The sequence below is a fragment of the Neltuma alba genome, unplaced genomic scaffold (assembly GCF_004799145.2).
Source record: "Neltuma alba isolate B1F8T4 unplaced genomic scaffold, ASM479914v2 tig00012452_pilon, whole genome shotgun sequence".
NCBI lineage: Eukaryota > Viridiplantae > Streptophyta > Magnoliopsida > Fabales > Fabaceae > Neltuma > Neltuma alba.
In genome coordinates this window covers 384,840-397,436 of record NW_021636931.1, presented here as the reverse complement: position 1 = coordinate 397,436, position 12,597 = coordinate 384,840, and the positions used below count along the sequence as shown (strand labels likewise).

The 12,597-nt window shown below is 34.0% G+C and overlaps 2 protein-coding genes across 2 annotated transcripts; both read right to left on the bottom strand.

Moving 5' to 3' along the window:
• Positions 1-3,283: 3,283 nt before the first annotated feature.
• On the bottom strand, positions 3,284-5,984 carry LOC114727200 (uncharacterized). The gene is made up of 4 exons (XM_028913908.1): positions 5,820-5,984; positions 4,312-5,118; positions 4,083-4,135; positions 3,284-3,356 (listed from the first exon to the last, which is right to left on the bottom strand). The coding sequence occupies exons 1-3, from the start codon at positions 5,952-5,954 to the stop codon at positions 4,121-4,123; spliced, it is 957 nt and encodes a 318-aa protein (XP_028769741.1). The 5' UTR covers positions 5,955-5,984; the 3' UTR covers positions 3,284-3,356; positions 4,083-4,120.
• Positions 5,981-12,213, bottom strand: LOC114727180 (probable disease resistance protein At4g27220). Its single transcript, XM_028913894.1, has 5 exons — positions 10,238-12,213; positions 8,875-9,624; positions 7,090-7,794; positions 6,126-6,527; positions 5,981-5,989 (listed from the first exon to the last, which is right to left on the bottom strand). Exons 1-5 carry the CDS (start codon positions 12,182-12,184, stop codon positions 5,981-5,983), a joined length of 3,813 nt encoding a protein of 1,270 aa, XP_028769727.1. The 5' UTR covers positions 12,185-12,213.
• Between the last annotated feature and the right edge of the window lie 384 nt (positions 12,214-12,597).

Sequence of the window (12,597 nt, the reverse complement as noted above, 5' to 3'; positions counted from 1 at the left end):
AGCTGGCAATGGCATAAGTATAGAATTAAATCATCAATTTTCTGTTTAGTTGGTTTTTAACTAGACCAAAAAAAAAAAGTTGTACCTGCTGAACTGGTTCATCCAAAGGTGTGTCTATCTCAAGCCAATTACTTCGTCTTTGCGTCACGAATGAAGAATTCAATAGCCCTTTGAACGATCAAAAATTCCACATGATCACTCCAGTGTTGATACTGTCTCAGGCCAGCTATAGTAATGACCTTGTGCTGGTGCAACTGTTGTAATAGATGAATCCAAAGAACCATGCAGGATTAAAGAAGCTCTCAAGCCAGACCAGTGGACACAAGCTATGGAAGAGGCCGAATATAATGCTGTGATTAAGAAAGAAAACATGGTTACCTGTACCTTACACAGAACAAGGCAATGTGGTTGATTGTAAAAAGGTGTTTAAGCTTAAAGGAGAAGCCAGATGGCTCTCAAAATAAAGCACAAAGCCAGACTAGGTGTGAAAGGTTTTCAGCAAAATCCAGGGGATGAATTTGATGAAAAATTTAGCCCAGTCTTGAAAACATGTTCACTGAGGTTTGTGCTTGCTATTGACATTAATAATGCCATCTAAAATGGAGTTCTATGAGAAAATGTTGATGTCCTTGCTTGTTGAGATCTTATACTCTATGAAAATTTAGCACATTGTATATTATCAAAGTTAATTTAGAACTTAACATGCAGTGTCTGAAATTCTCATCCATTCTTAAACATGATCTAAAGGCTCTGGGCTTGTGCTATTAATTTTAAATTCAATGCAATTAAGTGAAGAGCTGGCCAAGTTGTTTGAATATCAGCTAGTTCTGGATTAGAGTCTATAAAACCTTCGATGCCCCAAAAAAAAAAAAGTTGTATAAAACCTCCAAGTCCATGACCCACTTCTGTGTGCTTGTGGGCTAAGCTGATTAAGTGATTGGCATTTGTTCTTGACGCTAACATTCTGTATGCAGTTGTAAGTCATGTTGTATAGATTTCTCTATTTGAAAGTTTGAAGGTTGTTTGAATATCCTTTTTTAATTTTTACCTTTTCTTTTCTTTTATCAATAGACTTGCAAACCAACTTCTTTTTTCCATTTTCCAGCACAGCGTTCAATTTCTTCAACAAATTCTTCAAAATAGGAAATCAGATTTTCTAGAGTGACTCATTAATCATTATTGCAGAAGAATTTGAACTTTCATATTGTTTTGTTTTTCTTCTTCTGATTATCATGTTAACTCCTGGTTCGCTGTTTTTTTCCCCTCAAAAAAACTTTCTAGCATGTGGTTTTGTAGGTGATTTGCTAGATGGAGCATCATCATGATCTGTTTAGGTTTTGACACCTAGCATTCAAGTTTAACACTCCTCAGTTTTCTGAGCCGTCTCCCACTGTGCATGTTTATGGTGTGGCTGGATCAGATGGTGCAGAACATGGAGAAACAGCTCAGGACGAGCAGAAGTCTGTAGATCCATTGGATAGATTTCTCCCACCAAAACCCAAAGTTAAATGCTCTGAAGACCTACAAGTAAATTCCTTGAGAATAATTTTTCAATCATCAATAAATTACTCCCCATAAATTTTAGAGATGTGCTAATAGAAAATATAGCCTTTTTGCTTGTGTAGTTTGATGTATTTTTCCCTTTCTGCTTTTACCCACGCTAGAGCTCTGCTTTTAATTTGCTGGAGCTCTCTAAATTCTGAAGCTTCTTCTTCTTACCCATTAATTTTGTTATTTTCATATTCTAGTTATTGAATATGATTAAATCAATTTGGTGATGCTTTGGAGGAGGTGTAATGTAATATTACACTCTAATCTCTTATGACTTCATGTCTCGTTTAGTGATTCTGCATGCATGTAAACTAAGTGGGACAAGGTATTCATTTAAACAAATGCACCAACATGTGCAACTTGCTTGATATTTTTACCTTTGCTCACAAGAATTTAGTTAATAACAATAATCCTGTTTAGATGAATGATGATTGGAAAAATCCTCTGCCCTTTATGGGGCAAGATACATGCATTTTGCGTAAGATTATGAAGAACTTTGAGCTTCTTTATTTATTCTAAATAATGAGATGTGTTTGATACTATGACCATTTTTGTAATGTTGGACACTAAATCAGGATTTCAACTTAGGACTGGCATTCCAGATACTTGTGGCAGTGCAAAATGCACCATTGATTTTCTTTATAATGGTCTGTGCATAGACTTATTTTTGTTTTTTGTTTTTTGTTTTTTTTGATAATTCTTAATACATATGAGACGGCATATTTCTTTATGATAGACATTTTCGTATATAAACCAGTTAACATGATAGTAAGCGACATTTTCGTTGAAAATGATGTCCCTGAAGAAGTTAGTACAAAATTGAGTTTCCGACACAAATGAAGGTTTTCACTTGAACAGAGGGCTTTGTGTTGGATACAGGACAAACCGCTACTAACTTGTAGCATTTTAGTTGCGTAATGGTTGGCACCAAGTGGCATACCTGGATACGAGGAGTCCCATGTGGTTACAGAGGTGCTAGTGTTTTGTGAGAATTCTCTGTTCTTTTGGGAAGCTCCTCCCCCTGCCTGCTTCTTTTTTCTAACCAAATAATTTTTTTAGTAGAGTCTCCCTATTATATTAATAAAGGTTTCAAAATGAACACCGAAAGATAAAATAAGGGCATCAAGATTAATTTTGTTCACTAATATCGAGAGTCAATATGTGAGGAAATATGGTGAATGATTTCTGATTTTAGCATCAATTTAAATGCTAGGCATTTTATTCATTCTAGCTAACAATTCGACATTAACCTATCTTCATTTCTTACCATTAACTTTCAAAATTTGGACCGTAATGAATTGTTATGATTTAAATCTTATCTCTAAATTGATGTAAAAAATAAATTATCTCTTATCTAGCTTGCTCGTAGTTAATTACACAGTTTAAATTATATACATAAACTACACATTTTATTTCAATTATTGTTCTTATATACCTTTACATACAGATCACCAAAAAGGAATATGGTTTCATGCATCTATCTAGAACTCCAGGGTCAATCGTGACCAATCTTATTGGAACAAACCACACGGTTTTTGAATGAAAGCTTCACAATCATAGCCCACCAATTTCTGAGTCTTCCATCTATTAGAGTTATAATACACAATGAAACAAACCACACTTTAAGGGTACAATTTTGACCTGCAGGGCCAAGTCATTCTCCACCCAATTTATTGGTATGAATATTGTTTATGATAAAAACAAAGTCTTATTTATCAAATAACAGAGAATTCAACAAAAGCATCAATATGCACGAACATCTGTCCACATTCATCATTAAGTGTCAACATCATCACCAAAGGCACCTGCATTAATCGAGCAGGGAAAATTAAAAGACTATTGAGGTTATATATGTTTATATTCTATGTATATCCATGTTATCAATATCAGATATAAATCATTTTGTAATCAATGCATAAAAAATTACGTTTTTTTTGTGAATATGTTTTTAATGATAGTATTCTGTAGACATATATCACTTTTAGCGGGAAAATTGGGTTAAAATTGTTGGGGGAATCAAATAATCAAAATCATCTTTTTTTAAAAAAAAAAATGTCAGCTGTTTCTTTTCTCCTCAATCATAGTCAATCTCTTTAGAATAAGCAAAAGTTGTTCACCAAATCAACCAATACAATAGAGAGGGAATGTGCACAAACAAATGAAAATTGACATGTATAAAAAATTAAAACACACACCACATGCAAAGATGGATCCTCTGTTGCACCCCTTAATTAATATATGTAGCAGCTTTTGATTATTATTATAGTAATTACTATTGGAAAAAAATATTGAAATAAATTTTAACAAGCAACTCTAATTTTTAGTGAGAGGAAAGCACAGACAAATGTAGCAAAAAAGATGCAAATAGTTTAAGGAAAGAAAAATTGGCGTGTAGGGGCAAAAATAGATGCAAGTTTTTTTTAATGCTTCATTCCTTCATATATGAGCTTTTATTGATATCATAATAGCTACTAGATAAAATCATTGACAGTGCGATATAATAAGCAAGAACAATCATAAAACTCGCGAACCTGAAAATGATAACATGGATGATGGACTTATCCTTCTATCAATTAACGCTGTCCTGCAATACCAAGACATAATATTAGTTTGTCTAAAAAAAAAAGTAATTTTATCACCAAAAAGAATAAAAAAGAAATGTAATTGGCATAAAGTACGATATAGTGAGTTTTGTATTCGCGCTTGGTCATTAACTATACATGTTTGGAAACAACATTTGTTGGTGTGTATATATCATACCTTTGCTGAGCATAGCATTTGTATTGTTTTGTTAACGTCTCCTTCATCCTCCCATTCCATATCATGTCCTTCTATTTTCACTTTAGACAACTTTGGTGTTTTCAACACTCCTGGACCAAACTTCTTCATTTGATGACATCCAGTTATTTTTATCTCTTCTAATTTTGGGAATTCCAACGTGTGACTTTGTGAAGAAAACATCTTCAAGCTTACCATATCAACAAGTTCGATCCGATGCAATCGGTTGAATATGATTCCACCTTCTACGTCTTCATTGGTGTCATTCATTACAATTTCCTCCATCTTTTTGCAATCATTTATGACCAACCATTCAAGATTCACAAAGCTTTTGGCAATTGAACTTGTCACTAAATAAATGAGCTGATGACATTCAAATACGGATAGGTTTCTCAAATTTTCAAATGAAGCAGATGATGGTGTCAACTTGACCAAGTTACAACAATTATTGACACTGAGGTCTGTTAGACTTTGATGAATTGGTGGTAGTTGAGAATCATCCTTCCATATACTCTTGAGCTTATCCAAATTGAAAATGTATAATCCCTTAAATGGAGGAATTTTCCCCATAAAATCAATAATCTGGTCCTGTGAGGGGAATATCTCCTCAAATGAACTTTGCTCCACCTCAAGATAATCCAACTGGGGAAATTTTTCAAGGGATCTATAGGGAAAGAGTACTCCATCTTGGAAGCTTTCTACACAAAGACTTCTCACTTTAGGAAAGACATCACTTATCATTGTGATATTCTCCGCATTTAACACCATGTCTTGGGTTATGGAAGTTACCTATAAAATGAAAATTAATAATTAGTATGCTATTTAGTAAATTAAATCAAGATATTGTTTTCGAATAATATTTATATTCTTCATCATTTTCCTCAAAAATCACATCCATACATCAAAATTAGAAAAAAATTTAGATTAATTTTCTTGCACGCTTTTTGCCTCTAAATTAAATTTGGAAAAAAAAAAAACTATCATTGCCTTCGAATTCTCATTTTGCTCTAGGCTTTTGACAGTGAACATTACATATAAAACGATTATTGATAAAATTACTACTATAAGACGGTAGTGTAATAAATTAGGTCAAGATATTTTTTAAAATACTAATTTTGCGTTTTTATTGTATATAAAGTCTTTCTTAAACAATCGGTCAATTTTTTCTAATATTTATATGAAGGTTTGTTGTTGTTGATTTTCCCTCTAAAATCACATCCATATTTTAAAATAAGATAAAAAAGTCTCTGAATCATTTTATAGCTCCCTTTCTTTCTAGTAAAAAAGTACCAAACTTGCAACACTATTTGCAGGATACGACATTCATTTATCACCATTTGCTTGCAATTAGAGTCTTGTAACATGAAACGTTTATAATTTATGGGAGACGACAGAGCAACTTCAATATTTGTATTAAATAGTTACCTCATCCTAAATTTTGTAGATGATGAAGAATTATTTAAAAAGTAGAAAATAAGAATGTCATGTACCTCCTGAGTCATAAACCGATGTTGGATGGTGTTGTTAAGATCGGTCATCCAAATATCTCTATGATGATCAAATACATCTCTACGTACTCGAATGCTTTGAAGATGCGGGGCATAAATGGCTCCTGGACAGAACATTGTGAGTCGAGGACATTGTGATATAGTTACACATTCTAACAATGGAAACCTGAAAGTATAACTGTGGGCACTAAATCTCTTCAATCTTGGTACGTTGTCAAGTTCCAAAAGCTTCAGTTTGCTAAAAAAGATTTCCTTGTCCTCATCATCTTCTCCATCCTGCTTCATTACAATTTCTTCCATCTTATGGCAGTAACGTATCTCCAATGTTTCAAGATTCACCAAGCTTTTGGAAGTTGAATTTGTTATTAAATAGACGAGCCGATTACACTCGTACACCTTGAGCACCGTCAAATTGGCAAGGTAGAGTTCCCTGAACGGTGGAATTTGATCAACACTAATGCGTGCATTATGTGATGGGAATACCTCCTCAAAAAAACTATTCTTCACACGAAGTTCACTCAGTTTCGGAAATCTTCCAAGCAATGTGTACGGAAATGTTACCCCTTCACCAACAAATCCTTCTATGCGAAGAATTTCCAGGTGAGAAAAACAGTCCGCTGGAAATTGGTCATTCCTTATCATGCTGACATCATCCTCATCTAACACCAGCTCTCTTGTACAGACAAATCGCTGTAAAACGATTATAGGCAAAGATATATTATTCAAATATAACTACATAATTTAATATTTTGTACTGAGAAACGTTTATAAATAATAATTCCTATTTTTATATCGCGTAATTTCATATTGAATCAGTAGCGTAGCAATAATAATTTATTTTTTATTGAGTCCCGAAGTCAAATACGCTCACGAGCCAGAGGAAAGAAAACTATGAACAATTTTGTCGCCCGTTATCTTCCTAATCAAACAAGAGTCACACATTTTGAGTTCATTAATTTTTATTATTAATATTGGAAAAGAAATAACGATATCAACTACGACAAAGAAGAATAATAATACTAAAACACTCTGCTATATATTCCATTAATTGATTATGACGAATTTTTGTGGTGTTTAATTTGTAATTAAACTGATGCAACAAGATTATACTTACAAGTTTAGCAGAATCTTTGATTGAACCAAAATATGCGCAGGGAGATTTATATTAAATATCATAAAAATGGAACTTTTATAGATGAGTACTTTTGTAAAATATGGAAATAGAAAGAATTAAGCATGCTGGTGGACGCACCTGTTGGTGGATTGTTTTGTTAAGGTCGGTGGTGTCCCAAATTTCATGACGTTTTCCCTCATCGTCTGACAACTGAATGCTTTGAAGAGATGGTGTATCAATGAGTCCTGGAGAGAATATTTCCAATTTTGGACATCCTCTTATGATTAGAGTATCCAATAATGGAAACCTGAAAGTATAATCGTGGCCACAAAATCTCTTCAATCTTGGACATCTGTCAAATTGCAAGTACTGCAATTTGTTGAAAAAGATTTCCTTATCCTCATCATCCTCTCCTTCATGCTTCGAGATGATTTCCTCTATTTGACGGCAGCGACCAATTGAGAGATGTGTGAGATGGACCAAGCTTCGAGCAGTTGATGACGTCATCAAAGTGGTCAGCCCATAAGAATATCTCACTGTAAGATGCGTGAGATTTGGCAAGGATGGTGACAAGCTTATCATCTTGTTAAGATTCTGGAGAGTCAATTTTATTGGAAAGGGAACTTCGTCCCCTCCAACTGCCTCCTTAATGTCACCATCCAACTCTAACTCCTCTAATTTTGGAAAGCTCTTCAACAATGATTTGTACGATATAGTTGTGGCTTTCTTTACAGAGAGATGAAGCAGTTTTACTTTGGGGAAGGGGTACGCTGGAAACTGGCCACTCCCTATCATCTCAGCCCCTTTACCCTCCAATCTCAACTCCTCCAAATTACGAATATCCTGCACAATACATAAATAATAACTAACTGTACCAATTAATTAGTACGTCAAAAGCCATATGCGATTTTCATGAGGGTAACTGATCTTCAGATTAAAATTTGATGCATCCACAATTTTGACGTACGTATATTTCGTGCACTTCAGATATCAATAATGATAGATTCAAATGAACACAAATTTTTAGTCTAGAATTTCCATCTTTGCAAGGTTGTGACACGCAAACATTCTTTTTTTAAAAAAAAATAAATTAAAGCTTATAATGTCTAGAAAAAAAAAAAAGAAGGGGAAAAAAAGACAGAAACCCCGTCCCCTCCCTTGATTCAACAGCAAACCTTTTCACGTGCAGATGGAAGCTGAGGATTGGAGCCCCTCTTTTAAAAAGAATAGAACATTATTTATAAAATATGTTAATTAAAATAATTGTTATGAATTATTCTTTTTTAGTTTTTTAAAAGCAATCATCAAATCCTAAACTAATTTTTTATGAATCACAATTTGATGCATCCACAATTTTGACAAACGTATACTTCATGAATTTCAATTATTAATTATGATCAATTAAATAAACTTTTAGTTGGGAGTTTCAATATTTGATTATGACCCACAAACGCTATTCCTGCTTTTTAAAAGACAAAATATTAAATTTCAGCATATAGTGTCTCGAATTTGGGGGGGGGGGGGAGAGAAAAGGGGGGAAACACCTGTCCCCTTTCTTAATTGAACAACACACCTTTTTTGTGCGAGAAGATGGAAGCTAAGGATTGGGGTCATTCTTTTAAAAAGAGAGAACAGAGAATTATTTATAAAATCTATTAATTAAAATAATTGTGATGAATTATTGTTTTTATTTTTTAAAGACAATCATCCCTAAATTATATTATACCCTAATAAATATTTTAGTAATAATAGGAATAATTCACATATTTGAATGCACATAAATATCAAATTCAAATGCTTTTAGGTTGTAAAACAAAATAATTTGATGTTTCATTATTTATTTTAATGCTTCAAGTTATGTTTGCTTTTTCATTAGCTTATTTTAAAATAAATAACACATTAATAGCTAATTGAGAAACGTACCTTGTCATGGGACAGTAGAGGATATTTTGAGTCTAATGTGCGCTTTTCCTCATGAATTTCTAGTGAACTTGAGACTTCCTTTTCAAATATCTCTATTTCATCACAATATCTAATAGATAATCGCCGAAGTTGTGGCCATTCTAATGTGTGTTTCTGTGGATAGAAGTTCTTCAAATTTTGAAGGAAAGAAAGGTCAAGGGAAGTCAGCGTGGGAAACTCAAGTGTAGAAGCAACAGATTCTGAAACTTGATCTGTTGCAACAATTACATCTATACCACAATCGGATATATGAAGCCGTTCAAGATTACGAAGCATGCCTTTGACTATAGATGCAGGAAACATACTTGTGAGGCTTTCACAATCGTAAGCAGATACATTCGTTAGACTTGGGAAGGAGACATTTCCCTGGTAGTGATTGCTCCACACATTCTTCAATTTTGGCAATCCATCTAGCGTTAACTTCTTCAACGGCACAACCTTAAGTGATGATGACGTCTTCTCTTTATATTCATTCGAATCTTCAAAATCAAACACCATCTCCAACACGTGACAATCCCTGACTTCTAATGCTTCCAAATTGTTTAAAGACTTTAGCACATGAAGAGGCACCAATTTCACAAAGCCACAATTTTCCACAATCAATGTTTTCAAATTGCTAAATGAGGTGTGTGAAAGTTGGTCATCCCATATCAATGGAATCAAACTGATTGAATTGGACAATTCCAACCCCTCTAATTTTGGGAATAACACCTGTTGAAACAAAATATGATTAATTCGTAGGCTTACTTTTAATGAAAGATTGTTTAAATATCTAAATAAAAATCTTATCTACCACAATATTTTTCAAGCAGGTGCTGAAAGTTCAACTCGAAATTTCACGGTCACAAGATACAAAATCAAGTAATTAAAAAAGTGAAAGAACTGCAATGCTAGAGTAACTAGCCTAATACCAAGGTAAGTAATTCCAGTGAATGTAATTTTTGTAGATTTCATTTTTAAAAAAAATTAGATCAAAATAAGAAAAACAATCCGGCAAACACACGAGCAAAACAGATAGTTCTAGCAAGCCTGTCCAACAAGGTCGTTATTCAGAGCATCTAAAATGCTCATACATACTATTTCAGTAACAGAAACAATTCACATTTAAAATACCCAAAAATATCAAGTTGACGTGTTTTTAGGATGTAAAACAAATAATTTGAGGCTTCATTATTTATTTTAATGCTTGAAGTTAGCTTTTCTCTTCTATTAGCTGATTGCAAACTTCCATAATTGCCTAATAGAAAAGCAAGTAATTCAGGTCAAAATGATTTTTGCATATAATTTTGAAGTTTTGTAAGAAGATAAAATAATCTGAACATACCTGGTTGAGAAGTAACTTCGACATTTTATTAGATACGTTATTTTTTGCAGCTTCATGATGTGCCGAGTTCAAAACAATGTATCTAATAGTATCATTACTTTCAATCTGAAGATGCCTTAAATGTGGAAATGCTCTTCCATCATGACCACGAAGAACATTTTCAAGCCCATTAGATCCATATAAATACAAATCTTCAGCTCCCCTCATTAACTTTCGAACCCCAGTGTTCAAATGGATGCTACTCTCAAGCTCAATTTTCAATATCTTTGAACTTTCATAATTGCCTTGCCATTCCCAATGCTGTCCAATGAGTATTCTGTATCTCTTCAAATGCATATCTAAGAACAAGTTCTCCGGCAACATAGAGACGTTAGGAATATGAACATCTAGTGAAGAGATCGGCAAATCCTTTAACTCTTCAAGACTTGCATTTTCAATAGCTTCACTAGATCCTTCAACTTTCCATCGATTAAAGCTATTTCCCATGTACAAAACTTCCAATTTTTTCAAGCTAGATAGGAGCTTTGGGGGAATCACTTTGAGTTCAGAGCAGTGGGCCAAATTCAGCATCTGTAAAGAAGTCAGTTGTGCCAATTCAGCTGGTAGTCGTTGAATCTCAGAGTAGGCAAGACTCAGGACTTTTAAATTCTTCAAGCTTCTAACCTCAGCTATATCTTCCAGTAAGCAAGAGTGTAGACACAATGTTTTTAGTTTTTGTAAGAAACTAAGTGATGGTAGTGATGAAAAATGCACATTGGTAAAAGCCAACACTTTCATCTCCCTTGAAGATTTGAACAACATGTTGGATATGATCAAATCACGCTTTGTGCTGTCTAGTAGAAAAAATTCTAATCTTGGACCATGCAGCTCTTCTGGAAGCTCACTGATGTCACTATCTTGTAAGCAAATTCCCTTGTAGCCTTCTAGCTTATTTTTGTCTGGCCATTCTTTCAAGCTTCTATGCCTCACAATGAAAACATTTAATTCATTGGAAGCAATTGATAATGCAACATCTCGAAAGACGTCATGTATCGTAACACGACGACCAGAAAAGCTATCAAGAAATAAGTTTAATGATTTTAGCTTACTTACAATAGCACATATTCCAACGTGGGCTTCTTCTATATTTTCTATGCCTTCAAGAATATCTAATCCCAGAGAGTACATGAGCAGGTCATCAATTGAGGGATCATGGGACAACATGGCAGAGAGCAAGAAAATAGTTTTATTCTCCAAGCTTAGAGGATCGTAGCTCAACTTCAAAGAAGAATCCACCTCTTTAATTCCTGTGTTGTTTCTCCTTAAATAATTTTTCCATCGTGCAAGGTAATCTTTCCACTCATCCAAATTTTTTCCCCTCAATGCCTTAGCGGCTGTAGCAATCGCTAGCGGCAAGCGTCCACACTTTTGAACAATCTCAGAGGCTATAGATATCAGCTCAAGATTGCTTGAATCAGCAGAAAGTTCAGCAATCCTCTTGAACAACTCCAATGCTTCATTCTGTAACAAAACACCTATTTTGATAAGTTTTTGACATTTCATGCGGTGTGACAGTAGCGTTTCATTCCTTGAAGTTAGTAAAATTTTGCAACCTCCGTCCTTTTTGCTATAATTTTCAACATCAACAAAGGGAATTCCAACGCTTCCCAAATCAAGTTCCTCCCAAAGATCGTCCAATATGAGGAGCATATTCTTCTCTAGCTTTAACCTCTCACAGAGACGACAAGCTCTTACTTCTTCAGTTTTTTCATTGAGTTGCATACCCAGCTTCTCAGCAATCTGGCCTTGAATCTTCTCAACATTCAACTCATCAGAAATAGTCGCCATGATCACCTTTGAAAACATCTTTTGGCTCTTTGCTACCTCTTTAGCTATAGTGGTCTTGCCAACACCACCAGGCCCACACAATCCGATCATATTAACACTTGGATTCCGTAATTCCTCCATAATTCGATTCACAAGCTGCACTCTTGAACCAATTCCCTAGAAAAAATACTCTAGACACTGATTGCAACTTATGCGTAAGTGATCGTACTTTTTACTTGGTGCTTCAGGTCGAAAAATTGGGCTAAAAAGTTGGAGGAATCAATCTTTTTTCTGATCTCAAAGTGTTGGGGAATGAAAATGAGAAATCCAAAAGTATAATCACTGGCTGCTCTTTTTTTGCTAAAACTATATCTTTTGTAAAACAGCATTGCAATTTTAGGAACCTATGAAATTATTGGCAAAAAAAAAAAAAAAACTGACAGAAGGTTATATGAAATTTTTTAAAATATTAAAATCTTTGTAAGCATTAAACCCCGCTTTCCGTTAGCCCAAAAAAATAAAATAAAGCGCTTTTCCGTATCTCTTATCTTTCT